Below are 26594 nucleotides of genomic sequence, written 5' to 3'. Positions count from 1 at the left end.
TACCTTTTTTTTTGACATGGACATGACTCCATCTAAATATAGAGAAGGAGGGATGGACTATTTTCTTCTGCCACCAACTATTTTGAATTGGTAAATGACATCTTTTTTTCTCTATATGGATTTTTTTAAAAGATCACTGTAATCTTAGCTTGCTGGATGGATGAATTTAACAACATGCTATCCGTCTCAGGAGAGGAAGTAGTGTTATTTCTCCATTTTGAGAGAAATTACAGAAATGAACACAACTGGACTTCAGACGTCTTTTTGACTGTCTATCCAAATGTACCCAGTTTCCTAGATACGGACCTGCAGGCCTTGCTAATGCTAAAATTCCTTTGAAAGTGAAGTTGCCTAGTCAGAGAAGAGACTATGTAATTACATTATGTGATGTTCACATGATGTGCTATTATTTCAGTAGAAACTCATGTTTTTCTCAGTGCTAATACTTAGCAATGTCTGATGAAGAAACATTGTCTAAATAAATAAAGCTAGCCCTTCATAGGCAAATGTCCACCTTGCATCCCCCTCTTTCTTTACAATAAATGCCTTGAGGAGTACAATAATTTCAGCTATTTCATGACAAGAATCCAATCCTGTGCAATATTGCTGATGTTAACATGGAATAACAAGAGTCAAGGTTATATGTCCTCTATCCTCATCATCACTCTCAAATTCCATCACTGCAAATCCCCATTGTTCTTTTTACAGTACTATTTTTAACATTTATTTTTAATACAGTGTATCTATTATTCTGTTTTCTGCATCTTAGTGTAGTGAAATGAGGCAATCAGCTGTTGCTAATTACGAGGTGGGAGGCGTGAGCTTGTGCCAAGCCCACCTGTGCCCAGTTAGGGCTGACCCAGCTGCGCATGAGCAGGATTGGGGGGGCCAATAAAAGGTGAGCTTCAGAGGGCGTGCTCAGCTCACTCTGGAGCAGCCAGAGGAGGAGGTTGGCTGGATCTGGAGCAGAAGCACCAAACAAGGCTGGCCAAGTCTAAAGGCAGCAAGATCAGAGCAGTTTGTGCACCCCAACAAGAACCCCTGCTTGACTTCAAAGCGCCGTGCCTGAAGAAAGGTTCGTCTGCTACATCTTAGCACATGTAAGAGAACGAAACGTATTTGAGTGAAAAGAAATAACATCATTTGGAATAACTGTCCTTACGTTACAGGTACAAATGTGACTGCTCCAGGTTGAGCCAGTGTCACTCTGGAAGCCAGGTGGCTGCACTGTGCAATATTCAGGACTTCGAATAAAAAAGTTGCAGAATGAAATCAGTTCAGTAAGAGGAGGCTGTTGCTGACTGAGCTGGAAAGGGCTGTGTGTACAGTGCTGTCTACCATATGCACCAGAAAACCCTGAAGCAGAGCTAGTAGTTGCTACTATAATTATCATAAAGGCAGATGATGTTGCTGCTAGAGGGCAAAAAGAAGAGCTTTGGTGTCATCATCAGCAGTATTATTCATGCCAAAAAATCTGTTCTTACAGAAGAATCAAACCTGAACATTAACTTTTGTTTGGAAATTCTAGGCATACTGAAAGCTCCATTATTTTCCATTATTAATATAACTGCAAATGTTGAATTGTTTCTTTAATGTTCTTTATCCCAGTGCTACAAGCTTCTTGGAGACAAGATATATTCTAGTAACAGCCCACAGATTCTGCTCAAAAATTAAAAAAGCCACAAGCTTGCCTGGCTCTTATAACCTTTTACTTCACTGGAGAAATTTTATTTGATTTAATCACAGCAAGACAAAGCGCTTTTATTATAAGAGAGATTCAGGGCCTACATTACTAATGTATTATATTTTTATTGTACATTCATTAATTATGAAGTTACATCACTGGAAACTATCCATTACATTATAAGTTGTGCTCACTGCATTCTTTCTAAAAGTACATGGACATTGCAGTACCTGAGGGGGGGCCTAGAAGAAAGCTGGGGAGGGACTTTTTACAAGGCCATGTAGCAATAGGACAAGGGCTAATGGTTCTAGACTGAAAGAGGGTAGGTTTAGGCTAGACATAAGGAAGAAATTCTTCACTGTGAGGGTGGTGAGACACTGGCACAAGTTCCCCAGAGAAGTTGTGGCTGCCCCCTCCCTGGAAGTGTTCAAGGCCAGGTTGGATGGGGCTTTGAGCAACTTTGTCTAAGGGTAGGTGTCCCTGCCCATGTCAGGGGGGTTGGAAAAAAATGAGGTCCCCTCCAACCCAAACCATCCTCTGATTCTCTGATTTTCAAGTATGACTGCTGTTGAAAAGATGCCCCTACAATAAAATTACTTCATCACAACTTCTGCCACAGCTAGAATGGCCTCATCTCCTGAAATTCTCTGTAACAGTTTAAACTTGAGTAGCATAAACCACAAAAGATGTCTCACTTAACATTTTACTTCAATCTGGATGCACTTCTTTTTGTAAGAAGCAATCTTGAAAAAAAACACGCCTCATCTTACTTCTTGTGGAGTGCAACCAACTAACTGTATAGTATCTCAAAACCTGTTCTTACCACGTGTTATCAGTGAACAAGGCACCTTCACTTGGTAAGAGTCTGAGTGCCTCTGATAATACAGACTTCAGTCTCAGATATTTACTTTGTATGTACATCAATGTATTCAGCAGCCAACATCAGCTCTGCAGTTTGTCCTGAGCTTTCCCCACTATCAGTGCACTGCTAATGGTAGCCGAGCCAGGTCAGGTTTGTTTCCTAGAGCTGTTGTACACTTTTGACTGTAATACAGACATTTCTTTAGGTGTTTACACTGAGGATCAGAACTCTGGTTACAGTCTGAAGCTTGTGCATCCAAAACGTCTGAATTAAGGATAGCCTTTCATCTTTTTGACAGCTTTGCTCCAAATTGTTGTACAATAAAAACTTCCTTACCATATAAGAACCAAATTCATCACTTGATCATGTGATTATGATATTTCCTATATCATATAAAATGGAAACAGAACAAGAGGTAACAAGCACAAACTTGATCATAGGAAGTTCTATCTAAACATAAGCAGGAACTTTACTTTGAAGGCAGCAGAGCACTGGAACAGGCTACTCAGAGAAGTGGTGGAGTCTCCATCTCTGGAGACATTCAGAACTCATCTGGATGTGATCCTGTGCAATCTGCTGTATGTGAACATACCCTGGCAGTGGGCTTGGACTATATGGACTAGGGGGTCCCTTCCAAACCCTACATACTATGATTCTGTGAAATTTCAGGGATACTACTAAAAGCTTTTTACTGAGTGGGAACTATTGCTTCAAAAAAGGTACACCTCAGCAAATGTAGTTATGTTGAAAATTGATATACTCCCACAATCCCTTGCTATTTTGTGATATTGATGCTGTTTAATATCAATACATAGAACTACATAACATTTTAAATGTGCCTGTAGTCATAATGCTGAGGGGTGATCAGTGATATCTGACCCAAAGTCCTGGGCTCCAAGTTGCAACCCAGATCTTTGCATCAATGTCAGTTCAGAAGCAGAGTGTTGGCTCTGATCTGATGCCATGTCTGAGCTAAGCAGCTCCACCTCTCACCTTTCTCTAGACTTCTGCCCCTCAACAGGACTCATTAGCTTGAGCATAGGATTGCTTATTATATCTACTGGGCTGAACAGTTGGCAGCTGTTTATACAAAGTTGTCTTGATTTTTAAAAAGGCTTCTCCATGGTAATGTAGTTCACAGTGTCCTCTGCAGGACTACAGGATAAAAAAATCTTGATTCAGCACTTGAAACATATGACAATAACGAGTATTTTATACAACAATATTAGTGCTTATGATACTAGCTTATTATACTAGAGAGCAATTATGGAAAAATATTACCTGTCCTTAGGAGCTTACACTCTAAACAAAATATAGTGCACAGAAGAGATCAGCATACCAAAGCAGTCACTGTTCTCTTACTTTCAGCACATGTCTTGCTAATGTAAGGGATTTTGAACAGGGCAAGGGGCAAAAGGAGTTTTTGCAAATTAAAATGAGAGGTGATGAACTGAATGATAGCTGGAAGATTATTGTAAGAGTGACTCAAAGAAGTAAGGTTATAGAAGGGAGCCAAAGGAGGACAGAGAACAGATACATTGCAGAAAACATACAGGCAAAGGATCATTCATGAATAAAAGCTCGGAAAAATAGGAAAGCAGTGTAACATGAGGAAATAGGTTTTAATGTATTTATTTATGCATATTACTGAAGTTGTGGATACTGATCAAGATCTTGTTGCACTAAGCCTCTTGATTGATGCCTGGATATGTGACAGCTCCCCTCAGTTTCTAATAATTTCAGGGAGAGCTGCAGTCATTTAACTCCTTTGAAAAGCAGACTGCAGACTTCTATTAGCTGAAGGCCAAGGTCAAAACTTTGCATGAATAAATGCAGAAACAGTACACCCAGGTGCTACTATGAATGTTTTTCACACAGTAATTGCAGCTTCTGCCCACTGAAAACATTTTCCTGTGCATCAACAAAATAGCCATTTATAAGAAATAAGGAAAATAGTATAGACCATGATTTTAAGGGCAGGCTCATTGAGCAGAGTGAGAAAGAAGCAGAGGGCTAAATGGTCATAAGCAATATAAAAACGAATAGGCAATAAAATCCCTTCACCCCACTGGTTGACTTAATAGTGATAATAGTGTAGAACCTAAAGATAGAAACTGGAGTAATTCCATCTTTTTACAAAAGCAAAACTTAACACCAACATCTTTCCACAGTATTTCTCACTGCAGAGGTTTAGTCTTTCAGGAGCTAGGCCACAAATACCTCAGCTCTTCAAGTTTATTCAATATGTTTTGGAGATTAATTTGGCCAGAGCAAACTGATGGATATAAGCAACTTAAAGGATTGCTTGATGTTTATCTGCTCTCTGATTTCTTTGCATCCCCTCTAAATGTCTTGGTAATTGTTTCTGCGCCTGCAGCGTCCATAATGATAAAGGAGGTAGAGCAGTACAAGGTCAAAAATGAACAACAAGCCAACAGCAACATCAAATCCAATAAAAATATCTGTGAAGGAAAAAAAATAAAGAAAAATGGAGTGAGGGGAAGACATAAATGCATATAAATTTGTGTACAGATATAAGAGTCTAATTGCAAATATGTACTGTTGAAGTAGAGTTACATTTTGTTCATGTTTCTGGCAAGATCACGTCCTGCATGCAACATAAGTATAAAATGCTTAGATAGCTTCCTGTACATGGGTAAATCTTACTGCTAAGTTTTTACTGGGCAAGAAGGACCATGTGTAGGTCATGCAAATTAGAAATTTCATCAGGGATCAACAAAACACTGAATGTATGCAGAAAGGGGGAAATACCAGGACCACTGGGAAGTACTAAGTGTTGCTTTGTCCTGCACTTCCCTCCTAGAAATAATATTTAGGAAGGAAGAGGTTATCAGCTGTCAGCTGTTGGTAATCTGAGGCAAACAGCTGCTATGTCTGTGTGGATCAGCTACACTCTGTGTGTACAGCAGAATTTAATGTATCCTCAATACAGAGTCCACATGCCAGAAATAGGGGTGCATCAGTCATGCTATGCACATGCACCAGTCTTGCTGTGCGTGTGCAAGCCATTTTTGGTTTGTGTCTACAGAAGGTCTGATGCATCCAACATACACAGGAATCCTTACATAGTACCTATACTCATATTTGTGTTTGAAATTTTCTACAGGTGGAGCTCTTGCTTTGGCCATGATCTTCAGGGAGCTCTTTATGTGAGTATGCTAATAATAACACTGCATTCACACTGATGGGCAAGTCTACTCTTCATATTTTCAGGGAAATTTCATTCCTCTCAACTTCCCCTGTCCATAGTAAAGCTGGTACATAGTTGTTAAAGGGATGTTTATCTATTGTGTGAAAAGCATCAAGTTTGGAGCCATTGGTACAACTTCTGACTCTATATCTTATGTAAGAAACACAGAGTTGTTACACTACCTTTCGTCTTGTCTTTCTTCCCACATTCTTTTGACCAGTTTTCTGTTATTATAGGAGAAACTAGTTCAGCAAACTTCTCAAGAGGACAAGAAGAGGTGCATCCTGGCAGAGTGAGTAGGTAAGGATCCTTTGAAGAGTCATTGCGGTAATGCATTTCGATGCTGTAACTCCTGGTTAACAGGGTTGAAAAGATTTTTTTAGAAAAGGTTCTTAAAGAGAAACTTCCCTGTTAAGTGACAGAGTGTTGGAAATAAGTTCTAATGTTCTACTCTAGAGCTTGCTCTTCAAGAATGGAGGCTTTGTAAAAGACATCTCCAAAGCCCTGTTTCCCAAAGCTGGTTACGTTAATGCACAGGTCACCATTCAGCTCAGAAAAGTCTTTCTAAAGACTTTTTGAATAGCAACAGCACCAGAGTGTTCCAAGGCAACTGTCTTACCTTGGGATTTTTTTAACCTTTATTTTAGCATTTACTTCCAGTTGGTAAAGCCTGTTTTCCTTTTCTTCCTGTCTTTCAAACCACACAGATACATGCATATCCAGCAAGCAAATTTTTTTCTAGGTTTAATATGATTTTGTGCCTGTGGACTGATCAGTGAAGTATCACTTCAAAATGAATTTGTATTTCCTCACAGTAATTGAGAAAAAAATTACTTTGGGGAAGTCCAAACACTCCTTGTTCTTCCATAGATAAGAAGATACTTGCCCACTGCTTTCTTGGTAGAGTTCAAAAAACTGGCAAGCAGCATATGGTGGCAGTTTTCCATTGAAAATATTCAGAGCAATCTGGAGGGCTCCAACTGTGGTGTCATGCTATTGGAAAAAAAAATAAATCCATCCTTGAAAGTCAGTTAGGTTAACTACCATTCCCTCAGAGTAATGAGACAAGAGCAGAGATGGAGTGGGAATCAAGATAAAACAAATCCTCTGTGAATTTATCCTTAAAAACATATTCAGTATATTCACCATTGGGGAGAAAATGTTAACAGATTACTACAGGCAGCAGGGGAAATTTCCAAAGAGTAACTGCAGTATGTGTCATACATCATCTGGCAATATTTTGGAAATGGAGACAGTGGGGGAAAGCAAGATGTAGTCTGAGAAGTTAATCTAATTTTTCAGAGCATTTTGCTCCTCCTTCCTTCAGGAGTGTTTTTGGTTCTGAGGTCATATTAAGGCAGTATAAGGTAGTACATCCTATGGCATTGCAAGTGAAGATACAAGTACTCTTTTTTTAGGTAGAGTACTAGACAAATGTTGCTGTACAAAGACTGTTCTCGTCACCTCCACAAATACTCCAGGACTTCTAAAACTGTTATTCATTCTGTTTAGATTTATACAATAAAATCTCAGTTTGGCTTCTATGTTGATGAAAACTTTCACTCTCACACTTGCAGTCTCTTCCTTTCCTCATTAACCCTCCTCTTGTAGGGTATCTCAGGAGGAGGAGCTAATGGAAGGAAGTCTAACCACCTGGATGCCTAAATTTTGCAAGCACCTTTATATACATATTTGCTAAACTTATTTATATTGTAGTCTAACAGCTAGGTTTTAATTATTTTTCAGGATAAGAAGATTTTTAGACTGATCAGTTTAAAAAATAAGAGTATACTTGGCCCTAAGGCATTAAAGCAGCAGCGAATATTCTGGATGCACTTCTTCCTTTCCAAAAAATGTACAGTAGGGCTAGAAAACAAATAGAAAAACAGCAAGAAAGATTTAAGGTACTGAGTGGTTTCTATGTGAGGCAAGATTAATTAGGAAAAGACTTTGTCTTGGAAAAGGAAAGGTAGAAATAGTGACAGAAAATAGTAAATTCATAAGTGACCCAGGAAAAGTGAAAGAAGAATCACTACTCCCTGTTTCTCACAGTACAAATGCTAGGAAGGATCTAAATCAGTGTTAAGTTTAAAAAAAATAAGGAAGTCCTTTTTTTCCTTTTAACACACAAGTCATTGCCACAGGATGTTGCAGGGGCCAGAAGTACAAATGTATTTAAAAAGTTATTAGATAAATTGATGGCAGAAAGTCTGTCAAGAGCTATTAAACACACAGACACAGATTCTATCTCAGAAAGTCCCTAAACCACAGATTGCTGGAAGGTTGTATCAGGGGAAGCATCACTGTGCTGGCATTTTTGTCACATTTTTCCCTGCTCTTGGCCATTATTAAGAGACAGGATAAAGAATGTGCTAAGTGGATCTTGATCTGACCTAAATGGGCTCCTTTAGCCTCTGAATAAATAAATAATTTTAAAAAGAGCTGTATCACCCCTTCATAAGCAGAGGAAGGATTAGAAGGCACAGCTCAAATTCTGCCATGTGCCAGTGTCTGTGGATTAGGAACACTTACAGAAACTGAAATATTAATTTACAGGAAAAAAATTATTATAAAATACATAGTTTTCTTTACCATATATGGTTTGACTGACACTGAGGAGAGATCCATGCTCCTGATGAGTTTTTTGTACTGATTGGTGTTCAGCTCTTTACCTCACTTGCACTGTATTGTATTACTTCATTGAATATAAAGGAAGACTGATTATTCTCCTTAAGGATCTTTTACTAGCAAAATCATCACAAGATTTCTAATTGCAAGGTACTCACTGCAGAGTAGACGTCCATTTTTCTTTTTTTGGTAGAATTGGCAGCTTGTTTCATACTGTTTAAAATTGTATTCACAAGGACCCCTTAAAAAGATGAGAACAAAAAAACTGAAAATGATGTTACAAAATTTGCATAGAATCCATAAAGGCAAAAGATTTTTAGCATCAAATAGAAGACATCTACTCAGGCTTCATACTGACTTTTAAGCTCACTACAAGTTCATTACAGAGATGAAATATATCATTTATCATGAAGGTGAGGTGAAGAGGAAGGATTTGCATCTAGAGCTCTCTTGAGAATTAGGGCTAATGATACTTCCAGTTTTGCTATGCTGAGGCCTCCTCTCTATCATTTTTTGGAGAGCTGCAATAACAAGAACTGTGCCAGCCTTTTCATCTGTCAATGCCGAGGACACATTTTTAACTGTTTACTTCCAGCAAGTCACACAGTATCAATTCTCTGTTTCTTCAAAGCTCTTTTATACTACTTCTCCAGATCAGAGATATCCTAAAGCCATTGGGCTAAGAGCAGCAGAAATTCCCTGTAGCACAATTTATATGATCATAAGGAAGGAAGGTATAACTGGTATGCCTGTGAACACTAGAAATAAAGAGCTGACCATGTGAAATCACCAGACACCAGCTAGTGGCTCTAATGAAGGTCTGAACTTTTAGTTATTATGTGGCTTGATCTGAAAACGTATATGCCCAGATGGTGGGGCTGATAATAATGATTTACTTAGGTCTAGGCTGCAAGATAAGTGCATCACAAAGTCTAGCACCAAACAGTCCAGCTTGCAGATATTCAAGGTCACTTGTTTGAGTTTCCTGCTCATGGACACCTGGGGATCATCTGATGAATGCTCAGGTTGTGTCCTGAAGTGGTGTCAGAATGTGCATAGCCTATGCACACCAGTCTGGGAGCTAAGCTCCAGTTCTTGCAGTATAGACATAACTTGAGTCTCTCATAATTTATTCAGATCACATGGTTTTGGAACAACTTCATATCAGTCTCTCAGACAGCTACCAATGGGTTGCCAAGGTTATGTTACAATACATGAACAGTACATCAAAGCAGAAAATTAGAAGAAAAATTAGAGAAACAACTTAAACTTAATCTATCCTGCTAAGAGACAAGTGATGATCATACCCATGAGGGCTTGATATTTTCCCCTTGGACTTCTATAATCTTTCTTAAAATCCCAGTCCCTTAAAAACTGTAGGATAATGAAAGACATTAATGTTTACACATCACATTTCAATATCCCAGCCATGCAAATGCCAGCATTCAGCATATTTTTTATGCTTAATATGGCATCCAATGCCCATAATTATAAATCAAGGTTCTGTATTAATAATTTTGCAGGCTTTCACATGTTATCATTAGCATTGCCTTCTTCTTCCTGAGAGCTATGTATTTTTTTTATTTACCTCCTTGTAGTCGTGATTTCTCTTCTCTGTTATAAAGCCCGAATAATGATAATAGGGACAACTCTGCCAGTTTTTCCATCTTGTTGATTACATCTTTTGTGGCCCATACAGGGAGAGTATAATTGTGAATATCCTAATTACAAAGGAAAACAAAACAATGTTGGTTTCCATCATCCTCCTGCCCAGCCTCACACTACTACACTTGGGCTTGCTGAGGCTGTCCTTCAATTCTTTGCCCAGTGTGGTTTCACTCATCAGCATGCCCTGAAATGCACTTTGTGAGAATGGGGAATAACCTGAAGTGGGTTCATGGGAAGAGGAGAAACAAGGGGATCCCTTGTAGTTGTAATGTGTTCTTACTGTTGAGTTGGGTTAACTAGAGTGAAAGATTGCAGGCATATGTCTTAAACTCTTGTTTCCCTATGGGTCTTCAGTGTACAGCCTAGCTCCAGCTTTTTCTGCCTTTTCCATATAGTTGTCCAGATACTAGTTCCACCACTGGCCATTTACAGACAAGTGCCCCTCTACAGTCATGTAAGAGTGACAGTGCTTTCTAGTTCTTAAGTGCCTCAGTATACTGCTGATAATGACCAGGGCCAAATTAAATCATCCCACTGTTTGGGGCTAGTCTGATTTTATTCGCTGGTACCAATCAACATCTCCTATTTTTCTAAGTGATAAGTCATAATCTTACATCTAATTTTCAACATCTAAATATTTTGATGTTTACCTGTTGATAAGTTAAAGCAAATTGTTTCATTTTCCTGTTAAAAATCATGAATATGTCCTAGGCAGCATGTTCAAATAATTCTATAGCAGAGTATAGGAAGGAAAACGAGGGAATAAATGGAAGTTATGTTTTTACTGTGTGCTTAGTGATAAAACATGAGGTGGAAACAACAGTTTCTCAAACTGTAAGCCATGTTTTGGGTTATCTTTTACCAATGCACTAAATAAGAACTTAGCTTAAAAGGCAACCCATTCCTACATTCCTATGAAACCCAACCTAGGAATTTTATTCTTCCCTGGCCTCTATAGCCTTGTTACCTCTATTGCCTTATAGTTACCTCACAGTGTAGAGTATCATATGTATTCCAGAGCTGGAAATTGTCCAATATTTTAAGATTATTTAGTTCAAGTCCTGTGTTAACTGCCATTGTTTGTAAGAAATCCTGTGGAGAAAAAAAGTGAAGAGTGTGTCACAAATACTCAATATGTATGGAACAGGCTACAGATTCATTAACACCCAACTTGGCAACACAGTAATGTTTAATTTTACACAGGTGGGACCCTTATATAAGAAGGTTTTGGTTGTAGAGTTCATTTTGTAACCATTTCAAAGTACTGATCTCTGGTTTAGACACTGATTTTTTTCCCAGTCCTCCTAAGGGAAAGCATGGTGCTCTCTCTGATGCACTCTTCTGACTGCTCCAGGAGGCTACCTCTGTCACCTCAAGCCTCCAGATATAAGGAAGAGACAGGTAAAGGAACATGAGAAAAAGATAAGGAGAAAACATCAAACTAAAGAGAGCTGAGGCAAATACTCAGGATGATACAAAAAGAAATTAAAAAGGAAACTAGGTTTTCCATTTGCCATTGAATGGGAGCTGAGTGTTCACGTAACTGTTCACCAACATTTCCCATAGGGATTCTTGCTCCATGCTATCACAGAAGAATAAAGGGAGTCCTTAGTATCCCTTAATCCCATGTAACCTGTTTCATACTAGTATCTGAGAGGATGGTCATAATGCACCTTGTATTGCAGGTAAGTGAGGCTGGCCAGAGTAGCTGAGCTAACAGGAAATTAGGGAAAAATGAAAAAGAAAAAAAAAAAAAAAAAGAAAGAAAAAGAAAAAAAAGAGAATACTTGGTTTAGCCCAAGCAGTAAGCCTCAAATGACTGCAAGTCTAGAGGTGCAGTAAGGGCTTGAGTAACGTGAGACCACTGCTTTATTTGTGCAGTAGTGCTACTACAAAGTGCTACTACAAAGTGCATGTAGGCAAACAAGAGAAGCAGTAACCACTGTCTAGAGCAATTCCTATCCACAAGGATGTGGCTGCTTGAGGCAGGTGTACCATCCATGTACTACATCCTTCTGCAGTGCTGGAATGGGAAATTTTAAATGTCTGACTGTGAAGCCTTGTGTCAAGGCCAAAATAAGCATGTCTTGTGATGGATCCAAAATGATCTCCATTTCAGAGATATTTACATAAATCAGAGTGTTTGCCTGGTTGGGCTTGCTTTAATTCTCTGTTGCAGTGTCAACTTCAGAAAGTCACAGAAGGAGGGCATAAACCATCCAAAATTTTAGATTTATCACATTTTTAGAATTGTATTTTTTGCAACCCTGTAAAACTGGAAATTGCTGGATCCAAAAATTTATTCTCCCTTCAGATCATGGAAGGGATCATATGCAGCTCTAAATAGTCTCATAAAATTAATGTTAAATTCATGTTTTAAAAGTTTCATAATGAAAAGCATGAGAAATACATAAGCATATCCAACATACTTTCTGATAGTATTGGTCTAAATTTCTGATTTTAAGAGAGTCCTCAGGATTAAATTTTTTTTTCATATAGTTACTTTTGCATTTTAGCAAAAGGAAACAATGGCATTTCGTGAATTCTCTAACTTAGTTACTTTTTTTCTTCTTAGATTTTGTTTCTTCTTCATTTTTTCTTACCATGTATGGTTGTATCCTATTTTGAAATTCACTTGATGTTAGTGTTTCATTCTGAAGTTCATCAAAACGGGGACAGTCAGACAGAGGGAAATGCAGCCTCTGAAATAAGAGAAGTAAACCTTAGAATAGTTCTAGAAATAATCAACAAACCTCTAGTTTTCCTATTAGCTGAGATTGCTGCTATATGACTTGTCAGACATATTCGCGGTTTGTTTGAGTACCTTGTTCATGAATTCAGTTAATTTAAGCAATGGAGTGTTGTAACTTGACTGTAACAAGTGGCTACTTGTGGCTACAATAGCCTGATTTCCATCAGCTTCACTGATTTTGGCAAAAAGCAATTATGCATGTCTCCCAGTGAATTGCTTCAAGAAATGGATAAGGACCATGATCAGGAATTCACAAAAAGCTACCATTTCCCTCTTAATTTGTAAATGTCTCCAGATGCAGCTTAATTCCTCCTCCTACTGGAACCTGAATTGCTTCTGCATCTACACATCCTGCTCTCATCTCTTTGGAGCATATCGTGGTGAGCATTTTAAATACCCCTTAATGGACAGAACTTGAAACAAGGGGCATGATTTAATTGTGGTCCTCAAATACCAAAAAAGAGATAAGCCTAATGGCTCTGTTCTGTTCTTTCTGCCCATTAAATTCTGTGTGCTTTGTGCCAGTTGCAGAAAGACAGTTGATACCTGATCCTGCATTAAGTGTCAATAAAAAGTTTCGATGAACAAAACAAGCTTGTGCTGGTTCAGGACTTTCTGTCACATCACTAGAGGACTTTTGAACCAGCACTGTTATTATTCTATTACCCCACAAACTGTGGCAAGGAACTGACAATATAGAGAAGAGAAATTAACTTCAATAGCTATGGCTTATGTATGTGCAAGAACGTCTGCTCTGTCTTGCAGTGAACATCACAGACTGCAGTTCCAGTGCATCTCTTTTCTGTTTGATTTATGAACGTGGCACTTGCAGCAACCACTGACAGGCACAGGTTTTCACTTGGGCAGATTTCCAAGGGTGCATTTTTTTTTTTTCTGTAACAGCAGCACACCGGAGGAAGAAGGCTCAAAGCTGCACTATGAGACTGGGGAATGTTGTTTCATTACACAATAACAAATGTTTCTCTTGCTGTATGGCTTAATTATCTCCCCCTAGGTGTGATGAATTAAGCCACTCCTTTTGGCTTCATTAAGCAGTACTTGGTACTGTTGCCTGTCAGGTCTTGATGGATGTCAGTGGCTGAAAGATAAATGGTGATTAAGGTTTTTTTATGGCACTGTACTTGGCCTCAATTTCCCACTTGGAGATGCTTAGGGCTTGAAAATACACTCAAACATCTGCTTGGTTTAGCAAGGGAACAGTGTTTATTTCCAGGTGGTTTGCATACTAAACAAGAACTGTTAGTTGCTGCAGAGGCATGTTTCAGTGAAACATCAATACACATTCCTGAAGCAGCTGCAGAAGCAGTGATGTACTGGAGATTCCTACAAATGAACTTGCCTTCCCCAAACAGGTCATTGCACTGCACTGTGGTTCCCCTAAGGGCTTTGAGGTTTTATTTGGCCAGAGCTTTGATTACATTGATGTTTTTCCAGTTTTCTGGTGAAAGAACTTCCCCTATTGTTGCACATTTAAATAGTGTCCCTCTTTTCTGCTAAGGGACAGAGTCAAGTTTCAAGCTGAATCACATTATGCCTAAACCAGTTTGTGAAAATCCTTTCTCTCTCTACCTGCTTTCAAGCACAGCCTCTAAGAATAGAGGAATGCCAATGGGAGGCAGGTGTGGCCACCCCTTAATGAGAAAGTCCATCCTCTGACGTTGGTGACTGGACAAGCAGCTATTTAATAGGGTTTTTCTAAACATTTCCTGAAAGTCGAATTCTGTTTTCAAAGGCAGAAGAATATTAGCCTTTCCACCAATACACTCAATAACATTTTGTCCTTGTTCGACACACTGTTCCTTACACAATCCTTGTCACGGGAGACAGTGAAATGAGAATCTAAACCTGAGTAAGCCAGAGAGAGCTACATGTAGTAAAACTTCTACAGAACCTATTATTCAAGTAGGTCTGCTCTTACTATGAACCACAAGGCGAGTGCTAGGTTTCATTAAATGTTTGTATAGCAGTAAGCATAAAAGGGCCCTTGTCTGTAATTAGATGCCTAAGTGCTAACAGAATAGGTCAGTAATAATAGAGAGGTCATTACAGTGGCTGGTGAAAATCCCATTCCTTGAATAAACTATGGGACAAACTTGCTAATGAGGGAAGGTCTGTCTAGCTCCCTATAAAAGGTGTAGGGCTACTTCCCTGTAATGCTGCACAAAAGTGTCCTTGCCAGAAGAAATGTTAGAGCTGTACCTTGAAGAAAGTGAGTGTGGATGACAGTCCAGGTATTCTGCAACTAAAGGTGGAAGATTTTAATGCAGCTGTTACAGCTGACCTGTGACATGTGTGTCAGCCAGTAGCTGCAGGTCATGTTTTCTGTTAGGCTGAACTCAAAAACATTAGGAAATGGTTTTTAGCTTTCTTCCCTCCTTTTTTCTCACTTTTTGCTTCTGCTTAAGTTAAGGCATTATAGGAAGTGTCCAGCCCAATACTCACCTGGTCTGTAGATTTTTGTAAAACATGAACTGGAACGGGTTGCCAGAGCAGCTCAGGGTTCCAAATTTGGCTGCTTGTTGGTGGAAAGAGGCCAGAAAGGTAGGACTGGGCACTCATAATGGTGCGATCGTAATCTGTGCTTTGGATGTAAAACTGAAGATAGAATGGCAAAGAGTTAAAATAAAATGGAAACAAGAAAATTAATAATGAGATTTTGCCCAGCTCATCAATCCTGGCTTCTTGTTTTCCTTTCCATGTTTTTTCATAAAGTCAAAAGAGTGAAACTGTAACTCAGTTTTCTGGGGCACTGCTTCCTTTGCATAAATGGAATTGCCAAAGCATCTTTCAGTTTGGAATCAAGCATTCAGACTGAACTAAGAAGAATAAGGAAGCTTGGTTTAAAAACAGGAAGCTCTCCATCTTCTGAGATTCAGAGGAACGTTGATACATATAGATATGGCACTCAGGGACATGGTTTAGTGGTGGGCTTGGCAGTGTTAGGTTTATGGTTGGTTGCAATGATCTTAAAGGTCTATTCCCACCTAAAGATTTCTGTGACTATCTGCTGTGCCTCAGAAATAAGGGCACTTAAAACCATAAACCTCTCTTGGAAGCATGGCAAACTATGGTAAGTATTTCATGACTTCCCATTAATGAATCTCCCATGTATAGACCAAAACAATAGCTCTGTCTTGCACACCATGGACCTTACTGTATGACAAGCACATCCAAACCACTCTTAGACCTCCCTAAGACAGGGGACCATCCCTTATACAGGATGAAATATGTGAGCATGCCCCATCAGATGTCTAGGTATGCATTCAGCTTTCAACAAGGTAGAACAATATTAGGTGACTATGTATAAATTCCTAATTTGTACAGTGCTGTTGAGCTAGAAAATCCTGGAAAATCCTGGGAAACTGGGCAGTGGAAGACCTAAACTGAATGTAAAGAGCTGAAATTTAGAATTCGGGTTATTGTTTTTTTACCTTGACATAAAAGTCTGGCTTTCAAAACTGTTCTTCTATTACCTTAATGTTTTCATTAATGAAATGAATATGAAGATGTGCTTTTATCATATCAGTCCTTAGTTCCACTATGCCAGAAAAATGTCCTGCAGGCAGTTCTACTGTATACCTCTTGCCGCTTGTATGTGCTGTTTAAAAAGTTGGAATATCTTTTCCTCGTGTACTGTCCAAGTTCAAATAGCTGCTGCATTCCAGTCTGTGAGAAAAACATACAGATGACTATTAGGCTGAGGGGATGGGGGAGTCTTAATATAGAAGTTTCTTTTCTCTTTTTTGTCTCCAGCAATCAGTCTTTAAGTGTAATTTCTGTAATGTACTGTGCTGTTGATGAACAAAAATTTTTAACAGAAATGTTCATTTGTATCTGTGAAAAAATGTTACATTCTGAAATGCTAAGACTTGAGGGAGGTTCTCCTCAGAGTATTGTGTCCAGTTCTGGACTCCACAGTTCAAGAGGGACAGGAATATACTAAAGAGAGTTCAACAGAGGGCTACAAGGGTGATCAGAGGACTGCAACATCTGTCTTATGAGGAAAGGATGAGAGATCTGGAGCTGTTAGGTCTCAAATAAAGAGGAGACTGAGTGGGAATCTTGAAGGATGGGTGTCAAGAAGAAGGGGCCAGTGCTACCTGGTGATAGGATTAGGGCAACAGGCACAAACTGGAACACAGGATGTTCCACTTCAAAATGAGTGAAAATATTCCTTACTGTCAGGGTGACAGAGCCCTTGAACAGGCTGCCCAGGGAGGCAGTGAAGTGTTCTGCTCTAGAGACTCTCAAGACCCAACTGGACACATTTCTGTGACCTGTCCTGGATGATCCTGCTTAGGCAGGGAGGTTGGACTTGATCTCCAGAAGTCCCTTCCAACCCCTACCATTCTATAATTCTATAACTCAAAATTCAGCTACAGGAAAGGCAATGCACCTGATTCTATACAAATCCTGTTTCCACAGTGCTGTAGCTCCATAGATGCTCCCATTGATAAAGATCAATGTTGATCTTTACACTGTTTGCCAGCTACTGACAGATGAGAAAGGATGATTGAAAACCTACCATTTATTTTTGTAATTTTTTCTGGTATTTGATCAATCTGGTAAATTTGTGGCATGCATTTCATGCTGTAAGTAACTTTCTTACACCTTTGCCTTGTTGCTCCTGCAGTTATCTTGCATTGCCATCTCCTCTGTTACTCCCAAAGCTGTGAAATTAACTTTTTAACTTTTAGCTGTCAGAGAAGTGCATACTTAGGACTGTTGCTAAAAAGATAACAGAATAGCAAAGATCAAAAAAAATCTGTGCTAAAGCAGAAAGCTTTTTCTTCTTACAGCACAAACTATTATCCTCATGTTAGTAATGTGTTGTCTGAATGTTTGAATTTTCACAGATCTTTCAAGAGTCACTCACTTCAAACACCAAATGCTGTCTCTGATTCATGCTTATACATCAAGATGAAGTATAATGGGGAAATACATTGGCCTCAGCTTCAGAATTTCGTATGTCAAACACAGTTACAAAGCTATGGTTTGATGTCAAAATTCAGAGCAAGAAGTAGGTTCAGTGCATTCTAGAGGAACTCTGGGCTGAAAGTAGCATAATTAGAAGATAAATTGTCCCCAGAAGCATCCTCCTTCTGCAAGACTTCCCTTGCTTTGTGAGTAATTGGTTACCAATCAAATGATGAGATGCGGGCTCATCACTTGACACTTGAGCAGGTGTAATTCCTGTACCCTGTCACAGGGCCCAGTGCTTACTATTCATTAGAGCTGCATGATTGTTAAAGAGTATACACAATGTTTAAACTTGCTGTTTATTTGAATGAAGACACAGTTATTGCTTTCAGGGAGGTTGTTACAAAGCTGTGATGAATGAGATTTCAATTTAACGGTGGCTGGATAGATAATATTGCTAGAAATTGGACTGTTGTGTACAGTTCTGGGCCCCTCATTTCAAGAACATCTCCCTTTTGAGGAAAGGCTGAGGGAAAGGCTGGGTCTCTTCAGCTTGGAGAAGGGAATACTGAGGGGTGGCATCATTATTGTTTATAAATACATAAAGGGAGAGAGAGCCAGGAGGATGGTGCCAGGCTCTTCTCCGTTGTGCCCAGTGATAGGACAAGAGGTGACAGATATAAGCTTGAGCATAGGAGGATCTATATAAACACAAGGAGAATTTTTTTTACTGTGAGGGTGACAGAGCACTGGCACAGGCTGCCCAGGGAGGTTGTGGAGTCTCCTTGAGGCATTCAGAGCCCACCTGGACGTGTTCCTCTGTGACCTCCTGTAGGTGACCCTGCTCTGTCAGAGGGGTTGGACTTGATGGCCTTTCAAGGTCCCTTCCAACCCCTAACTTTCTGTGATTCTGTGAAAAATTCTTAGGAATTAAGGAGTATTGCTAATACCAACTATTAGTACTTGCGATTTGATAATGTTTTTGAGACACACATAAAGAAATCTGCCCACTTTCTATTTTAGTAGCATATATATAAGTTCTTCTGAGAAAGTCAACCTACCTTGGTGAGTTGTCCAAATCCCTGGGGCCATTCACTTTCTTTGTGTAAATCAGTTGGAAAGTTTACAATTGGTGTTCGGTCACCATGTCGGAAAACCTAACAATATTAAAATTTAAAAATCAGGTTATTTACTTTTAACATTCCTTTCTTACCCAGATAGAAGTCAAGCATATATTATACTTCCAGTGCAATTTTTCATATGAAGCAACTGGAGAGTCTACAGAAATTTTGTCAAGTAGTATTGGAGCATGTTCCTTACCCACAAGGATAGTTATAACTATAAAGCAATTTAGTGGACACGAACCTCCTAGAACATAAAATGAATCAGACAAGATGTTAATACTGAGATTACATCCATAGCTAGGTACCTAGACAAGTAATTAGACTGGATTTTGGACACTCCACATCTCTGAATAATGAACCAGCTACTGATATGCTTATATGAGTATTTAATTACGGTGGCATAGACACTAAAAACTTTTGGTAACTGCTTTTTTCATAGCAGTAAAGTTTTAAGTAATTCCCTGTGCAAATGGATCTTACGGTTCATTTCTCAATCATCCTAAAATATAAAGATGAAAAAGTATAAACATTTACATTTTTAGTTCACTTAGCATTTATTAATAATTTTGCATCTATGCATGAAAATTTTTCTGGAAGTCTGTGGGATTATTTTTTTTTTCTGTTAAATTCAGTGAGAGCAAAGAGCTTGGTTACTTTTCTATCCTGGACACTCCAGCCTGGTGAATATTAGTGTGATATGTTTTATTACATGATTTCTACATTAAAAACCTTACATGAACCTTTTTATTCCAGCATACAGAGTGCCAACCCTGAAGTAAACAGATCTGAAAATCTCTGAGTTACCCTCCCTAAGCATGTCTTGTCTGGGATTAGAAAAGCAAAGTCCACAAAACTTTCAGACAAAAGGAAACTCCACAAGACAAATTCACAGGTTGAATCTTCCAGGATACTGATCCAAGATGTTGCAAAAGTTCCCTTTGCTTGTATCAATGTTTACATAAGCAACCTCATTCCTGACTTTGCAGCATAAAATGACAATGTGGAAGCTGGAATATTTCTTCATACAATGACATTTATTCCTCAGTACCTCACTGCTATATAGCTTGATTCTAATTAATATCTCCACTGACTCATTAAACCACATTATTCGTGTCCAAACATCAGAGGGGTTTGTACATGCTTGTTAGTTTGCCACTCCCACTGAGAGATGTTTTATGTTTACATTTTTCAAAGTAAACACATGCAGTGTGGTTTAATATTTTAATTACAACACACACCCTTTTCATCAGCCTACTGTACTAATGTGCACAAACCTGTGTTACAGCAGGTACTTCAGAAATGGAAAATACTGTCCTTTAGAGGCAAATATAATGTGATTTCTCTCTCTGTTTGTTTTCCACAATAGGCAGCAAGGTTTGCTACAGTAGATGTTACCAGTAGAACTATGCAAGAAACTCATTATTATTTTTTTTTGCTTTCCTAGTTGAATTTCACTGAAGATGTGGCCAACCTTAAATGAGTATTTTTCAGCAAATCAAGGATTTTTTAAAATTATCATCAGCATATTGATCAACATGAAATTGCACCTTTTAATGAAAAAAACACCCACTTTTTAAAAGTTCAAATGCAGCAAATTACTCCATAAAATCTTTCTTAAATATTTCATATTTTAGTCTAGATGCAATTTTTAATTTTGTACATGTCTCTTCTTAGTAGTCTGGAATCTCAGTTGATTTTTTATAGTAATTTCTCAGTGCACCTCTATTGAATAGGAGAATATGTAAAGAGCTTAGTGTGGTGGTTGATTCAGTTGCATGAAAGAAAAATGAGTGCAGAGGAGATTTGTGTCACTGCTACTTCCTTGGTATTTTGACATGCTTACACACAGGTCTCATGTAGGATTCATTAGCTTTTCTGGTCGGGCTGATGCCTCTGTAAAGAATGAAGGTTAAATTCCCAATTACTGTGTAGCTGCATATTTGCTTGTTATGATGCATCTTCACATAAAAGCATTTTTATGAGTAACTGACAGTTGCTCAAACCGACTGACATGATTAAATTACCATATTTTTTTTGGCACTACGTGGCAATGGACCAACACTGGGCCCATTAATACTCCCTTTTTATTTGTGCAAAATCACTAAAAACTTATTACATTTTAAATTCTGGTTTATGATGTTTTGTATTTAATGTGCAACATAACCCTCAGTGTGCATTTCACTGCCACAAGTCAGCCTCTAAAAACCTTCAATAAGCCAGAACAGATTAGAGTTTTACTTGAACAGGGGAGAGAGGGCACAGATCAAGATCCAAAGATATACAAATGTACGCGGGATGAGGGGATGTAAAATAAAATATTTTCTCTGTAACCTTAAGAAATGGAAGCAGTGCCTGCAGTGCTCTCTCCTGAAAAGCAGCATAACTTTTTCAAGTCCACACAAACCAGAAAAAAGTTCAATTCCTTGTTTGTGTTTCTGCATTTTAGTTGCATGTTGATGTATAAATTTGATATTAACACTAAGCTGGAAGTAGCAAGAAAGAAACAAATGCTTTGAGAAGCAGAACACCATTATTAGGAATTCAAGGACTAAGATGCTCAGACAACTGATTTTTGGTTGTGCTCAAACCTCCTTCTTGCTTGCTGCTTCTGAAAAATGACCTTGCTTCATTTGCAGTTGGAAAAGAAACACCGACCTTAAGAAGAACCACTTAACCTAAAAGGCTGACTTGTTCAGTCATAGCTACATTTTAGAGGACTTTTTTTTTTTTTAATTAAAAATTTTCAGAAGAAACTTGTGCATTTGGAAAGTTATATTTTTCTTTAGAACACCTGTTACTGTTAGGGAAAGATGTATCCCTACGAAGCTTGCCTTGCTCATCATTTGAATTTTGCTAAAAAGGAGTTGTTCCTTCAAATTGACTTTAAAATATGGGTGCTGCAACATTTATATCTTACGGCCTACAGATTGCCTTCCTGACATTTCTGAAGACATCTAACATGGCAGGGTGAGAAAAGGAGCAAGGAGGCATCGTAAATGGTGAAAAAACACTAGAAATCAGGAAGGGTGGGAGAGCAAGGAGAATGTACCCGAAAAGAGCAAAGCACACCTCTAGGGTACATTCACATGGCACTTCCATCTGGAGTGATGTCAAAAGCATTAGAGGGGTAGCTATTAAATACCCTCTCCTTCCACCAGTACAGTGTGATCCTGATTTGCTGCCTGAGTTGTCCCAGTTGCTCTTTGTAGTTTTGTGTAGGTGATCAGTTCAAATCAAAATGGCCACGGGACTCAGAATTTGCTTCCATTGTTGTCAGGTGAAAAATCGTACTGGAGAAAAACTGGTGTGAAGGGGAGGGTGAATGGAGAATATGGCATGAGTAGCATAAATAACATCATCCAGACATGCCACGAAATACGGTGAATTATGTGTGTCTGAGTAATAGAGAGCGTCTTACAGACATTTTTGTTGACAGACTCAACTTCAAACAAAAAGCTTTCTTATTTTGAAGCCAGAAATAGGAATGAAGAAACAAAAGAAAAATTTTATCGGTTCAGAGGAAACATCAATGTGGGAAAACTGAGCATGTTTAGACAAGTTTTCAAGTGGCTTGGCTTGATTAGACAGATAACACACTTAAGTCAAAGCTTCCTATCCTGAGTTACAAGGAGAAAGACATGATGAAATCACAGTACCTCAGAAACCACACCTCTTTGTATATGTGACAGGTAAAATGAGTGCCTGTGTGGAGGCAGAAGTTAAATGTCAGAACTTCTTTATACAGAGGCAATAAATCAGTATGTACTTTCTACTTGGCTACCTGATGGTTCTATGTATTTCCTTTTTTTTTTTTTTCTCTCCTAAGTCTAATATAAATTCAGTGCACAAGAATTGTGGTGAAGGCTAGTGTCTGTATGTGAGGAAGAAAATTAAAATATTTTGACAAATTGGCTTGAAGTAGAGCTTTTGAGGCAACAGGACTTGTGGCCAATAATCAAAACACAGGGAATCAGCACCAAGATGAAAATCTAGACACTTTCCCAGAGCATAGCTTATTCTAGAAGTGAACAAAAAGGACCATTTGTCTGCTTTTTCTCCCCTGCAGCTGCATTTTATAATGTGCAATTCTGCTAAGAAAGGTTTAAAAACACATTTTCACAATTCAGTAATACACAGTAATTCACAGTACTGTCATACCCTCATTCTATTCAGCTGTATCAGTGAAATGTTCTAGGGGCAATTCCTACCCTATTTATGCCCCCATGAAAATTCAGCCAGTGAATTTATAAGGCAAAATTCAATTGAACATAAAGAAACCATGCCTTGAGAAAGGAGATGTATGCTGGTAATCAGATCAAACCTATTGTAACTTTTTAAGCAGATTGGTCCATCTGAGGAAAAGTATCAGGGATAAAAGGAAGATGGTTTAAATGAAATCTAACTATTATTTGAGTATTAATTGAGATATTACCCTATAAATAAAGAAAATGCTACAATTTTTTTCTTTTTTTTTTCTATGTAGGGAAGTTGGCTGCATAGCAGTGGTACGCAAGCTGACACAGATAGGAAGCCTTTATCTCCATAATGGTGAGCATTTCCTGTAGTCCCTTCTGCAATACCATTGCTTGTTAGAACACAGTGGCAGCTGTAATTCCTCCCCCTCAAATAATTAATTCTCCAAGTCCTGCTGATTGCCTAATTTCATCCATGCCTCCAGTTCTCCCTCTTATCATTGAAGCAACGTTTATGCCTATTGCAATACAGAGAATTTTACTGGGATTGGTGTTGAGTCCCTGCCATGTGTAGAGTCTGATAAAGCAAAATGCCCCAGCGGGCACAGGAACTGGTTTTTCCTGTGCACCCTGTGCCTCTCTCCGAGTGGCACATCCACAGTGCAGCCACCAGACACCTAGATGTGAAATACTTTGTCTCAAGGCAGATGGTGTGTTTTGGACACAGTACTTCTCTCTGTTACCTACATGTGCACTTCATGTCTCAGAGAGAGGCAGAAGATGATCTTAAAATTCTTACCTATAAATGTGAACTACCCCCATAACTTTGTGTTGAAAGTATCTTTTTAGAGTTGCTATTCTTTATCAGTATACCTCTTATCAATAAAATAAATGAGTATGAAAAGGATTACAGTGCAACCATCATGATCCAAACAATTTTATTAAATTAGTCTCTCTTTTACCTCAACTATTGGGAAAGTGACATTGAAGTATTGCCTAATTAATTTTAAAATAAGAAATGGCTTAGAAAACATTATTACATTTGTTTTCAACCTAACTGCAGTTAATGCCACATGTATCTCAAATCTCTACATAAAAATGCCTTTTTTTGTTTCTCTGTATAGTGCTGCTCCAATTCAGTTATTCTGAAATGGAAATACTTCTGGGGTTGTTTTTATGTTTTGGGGTTTTTTGTTGTTTTTTTTTTTTTAAACTTCTGTAACATCATTCAAGCTTCAGATTGCAAGCACAGGGAGAAGGTAGGCCATAATCAGCAGTTCTCACACTCTACATCAGAGTGTCAGGTAAATTAAGCAAAACCAGGTAAAATAGAACTCACATATCTTAACTGATGTATATTATGCATCTTTCACAAAGCTAAATTGTTCAGTAATCTTGAAATAAAAACTTGGAGGTAGGAGACTAAAACTCTTCTAGCTAGAGGCATTTTTATCTTCTGTAAGTGAATTCTTTCGACTCTGTAAGCAAAAGGGCAGCTGTGGTTATTTCTAAGTCTAAAAGGAGTCAAAGCAGCTGCACACCTTGTTTGAATTGAGAGCCATTTCAAATTCCCTGTATTCCCTGCAACGAAACAGAAAACAAATCTACTTACTGCAACCACAAACTTCAGTTCTCTTTCTCCTGTAGTCTGCTGGAGCAGGAGGATAATATGAAAAGAAAAACACAGGATCCTGGATGGGCTGGCAAGCCATATCCCTCCCATCCTGGCAGAAGATTAAAAAAGACTTTGTAGCTCCAGCAGCTGCTCAGGCTGAACAGCCCAGACACCAGGCTGTACTTTCAAAAGGGGAGGAGCTGCTGCAGGTGAATTTCAAATCCAAGAGGAATGTTGTGTGACTACGCAACAAATTGCATCGCCCTTTGTTTTCAAATTACTGTTTACATTCTATTTAATCAAATCATAATTCACTTCCTTTTTCTCTGTGATATTTTTCTCTTTTGGAATATAAGGATGAGGTTAAAATGTGAAGGAGTTGCTAGACATTCCTAAAGTTTCAACATATCTGTTCTGTTTTCACTTCTTCGGACTTGGAAACTTTCCAGGCTGCAGCATGGGCACGAGGAGGTATTTGGAACCAAGAGCCAGGCAATGCTGTTTCTCTTTTCTCTTTGCTGCTCAGTTAGTCCTCTTTTCAGCTTCTCTTTCCTCTTTTTTAAATTCCTCTTCGACACGATCATTGGGGAATCAAAATACTTACTTCAAACAATGCTTCATGTGGATTTAAATTACCAGTCCCTCAAATAAAATAATTGACTGAACCTTGCAACAAGTATGTTCCCTGAGCTCTTTACTGGGCAGTTATTTGTTCTCCAAGTTGTCTGTGTTGTTTTTTCTTTTCTTTGGAGTATATCTGTACTTCTTCTTTTGTGACTAGTTATGCTAAGTTCGTTTTTGGTTTCAATTCTCTCAGAAATGTCTTGTCAACAAGCCCCAGAGCTCACAATTTTATTGATACTCATTAATAACACTGATCCTGACAGCGGCTCATTGGCTTTGAGAAGATTGCTCAGCTTGCCCGTGCTGACTTTCTCCCTAGAAAATAAGAATAATGATATACCTGGACTTCATTTCATGAGGACTGTCTGAGTAAATGAATTTCAGTTTTCAGAGACCTATAGAGTTCTTTAAATGTCAAAACTCAAGAACCTCTGTGTATTTTCCAAGTCATCCAATTTCTGGCATACTCCAACATGACTGAGCTCTCTACAACAGCATTTTCTCCAACAGATATTTTACCATTTGCCAGAAATTCTGTCTCTATGGCCCCAAATCCCACTGAGCTTCCAGTGCTTTCTTCTCTGAGCTGTGTGAATGACCTTATGTGTCCCTTTCATCTGATGGGTGGGACTGGAAGTCAGGAGGACCACAGCTCCCAAGCTTCCCCACCTGTCTTGTAAATATATGACCATTTTTCAGCTCCTACATGTACTTCTTTCTTCTTTCTTTGCTGTGTTCCCATCCTCCCTTTTGGCTCCTTCTGTGATTGTACACATGCAAAAGGTGTAAGAGAGTAATACATACTTCACAACTGCATAATACTTCATATTTATGAACAAAGGTGTAAGTTGATCATAAAAAATAATGAGAAGCTTTTGTTTCAATAAACAAAGTGACACATTTTTTCTTCTGACAAAAGCAAAAGACTGTTTCATAGTCCTGAGTTGGGCATTTCACCCAGCTGTGGGAATAGGAAGGGACAAAAGGATTCATTTGTGGTACTGGAATAATTATGGACATGAATGTGTGTCTTGTGCTACAGGAGAAAATCCCCTAAGCATCAAGTTGCTTCACTAAGATGGGATGGAGGGGGCTGGAGGGGGAAGAAATTGTCTACTCAGTGTCTTCTAATAATTTATTAGTTTGTCCCAAATTTGTAATATTTACCTCTTTTCAGGGGACTCAGAATTACTTTCTAGTCTTATGATTAAGATACTTTTCTGATACATGGTAAGGGTGGGATTTGAACTTGTGTCTGCCACATCTCAGATGACTCCTAAGCACTAAGTAAA

At 38.5% G+C, this 26594-nt stretch overlaps 1 protein-coding gene across 1 annotated transcript; it reads right to left on the bottom strand.

The window, feature by feature from the left end:
* Positions 1-4840: 4840 nt before the first annotated feature.
* Positions 4841-24884, bottom strand: LOC139792463 (prostatic acid phosphatase-like). Its single transcript, XM_071735796.1, has 11 exons — positions 24676-24884; positions 18808-18903; positions 16406-16492; positions 15269-15421; positions 12657-12755; positions 11041-11145; positions 9974-10106; positions 8544-8626; positions 6644-6750; positions 5940-6109; positions 4841-5008 (listed from the first exon to the last, which is right to left on the bottom strand). Exons 1-11 carry the CDS (start codon positions 24784-24786, stop codon positions 4890-4892), a joined length of 1263 nt encoding a protein of 420 aa, XP_071591897.1. The 5' UTR covers positions 24787-24884; the 3' UTR covers positions 4841-4889.
* Positions 24885-26594: the final 1710 nt, after the last annotated feature.

Source organism: Heliangelus exortis, chromosome 2 (assembly GCF_036169615.1).
Source record: "Heliangelus exortis chromosome 2, bHelExo1.hap1, whole genome shotgun sequence".
Lineage (NCBI taxonomy): Eukaryota > Metazoa > Chordata > Aves > Apodiformes > Trochilidae > Heliangelus > Heliangelus exortis.
The sequence above is the reverse complement of the archived record's forward strand: the minus strand, read 5'-3'. Positions and strand labels throughout refer to the sequence as shown.

Bases quoted from the DNA above. Each gene is read 5' to 3' on its own strand.
- LOC139792463 (XM_071735796.1), bottom strand. From the start codon at position 24,786: ATGGGAGGGATATGGCTTGCCAGCCCATCCAGGATCCTGTGTTTTTCT. The intron at 8,627-9,973 runs GTAAATAAAAAA...CATCTTTTTAAG, and splicing joins GAAATCACGACTACAAGGAG to GGGTCCTTGTGAATACAATT. The intron at 6,110-6,643 runs GCAAGTATCTTC...CCTGTTAACCAG, and splicing joins CTCTACCAAGAAAGCAGTGG to GAGTTACAGCATCGAAATGC.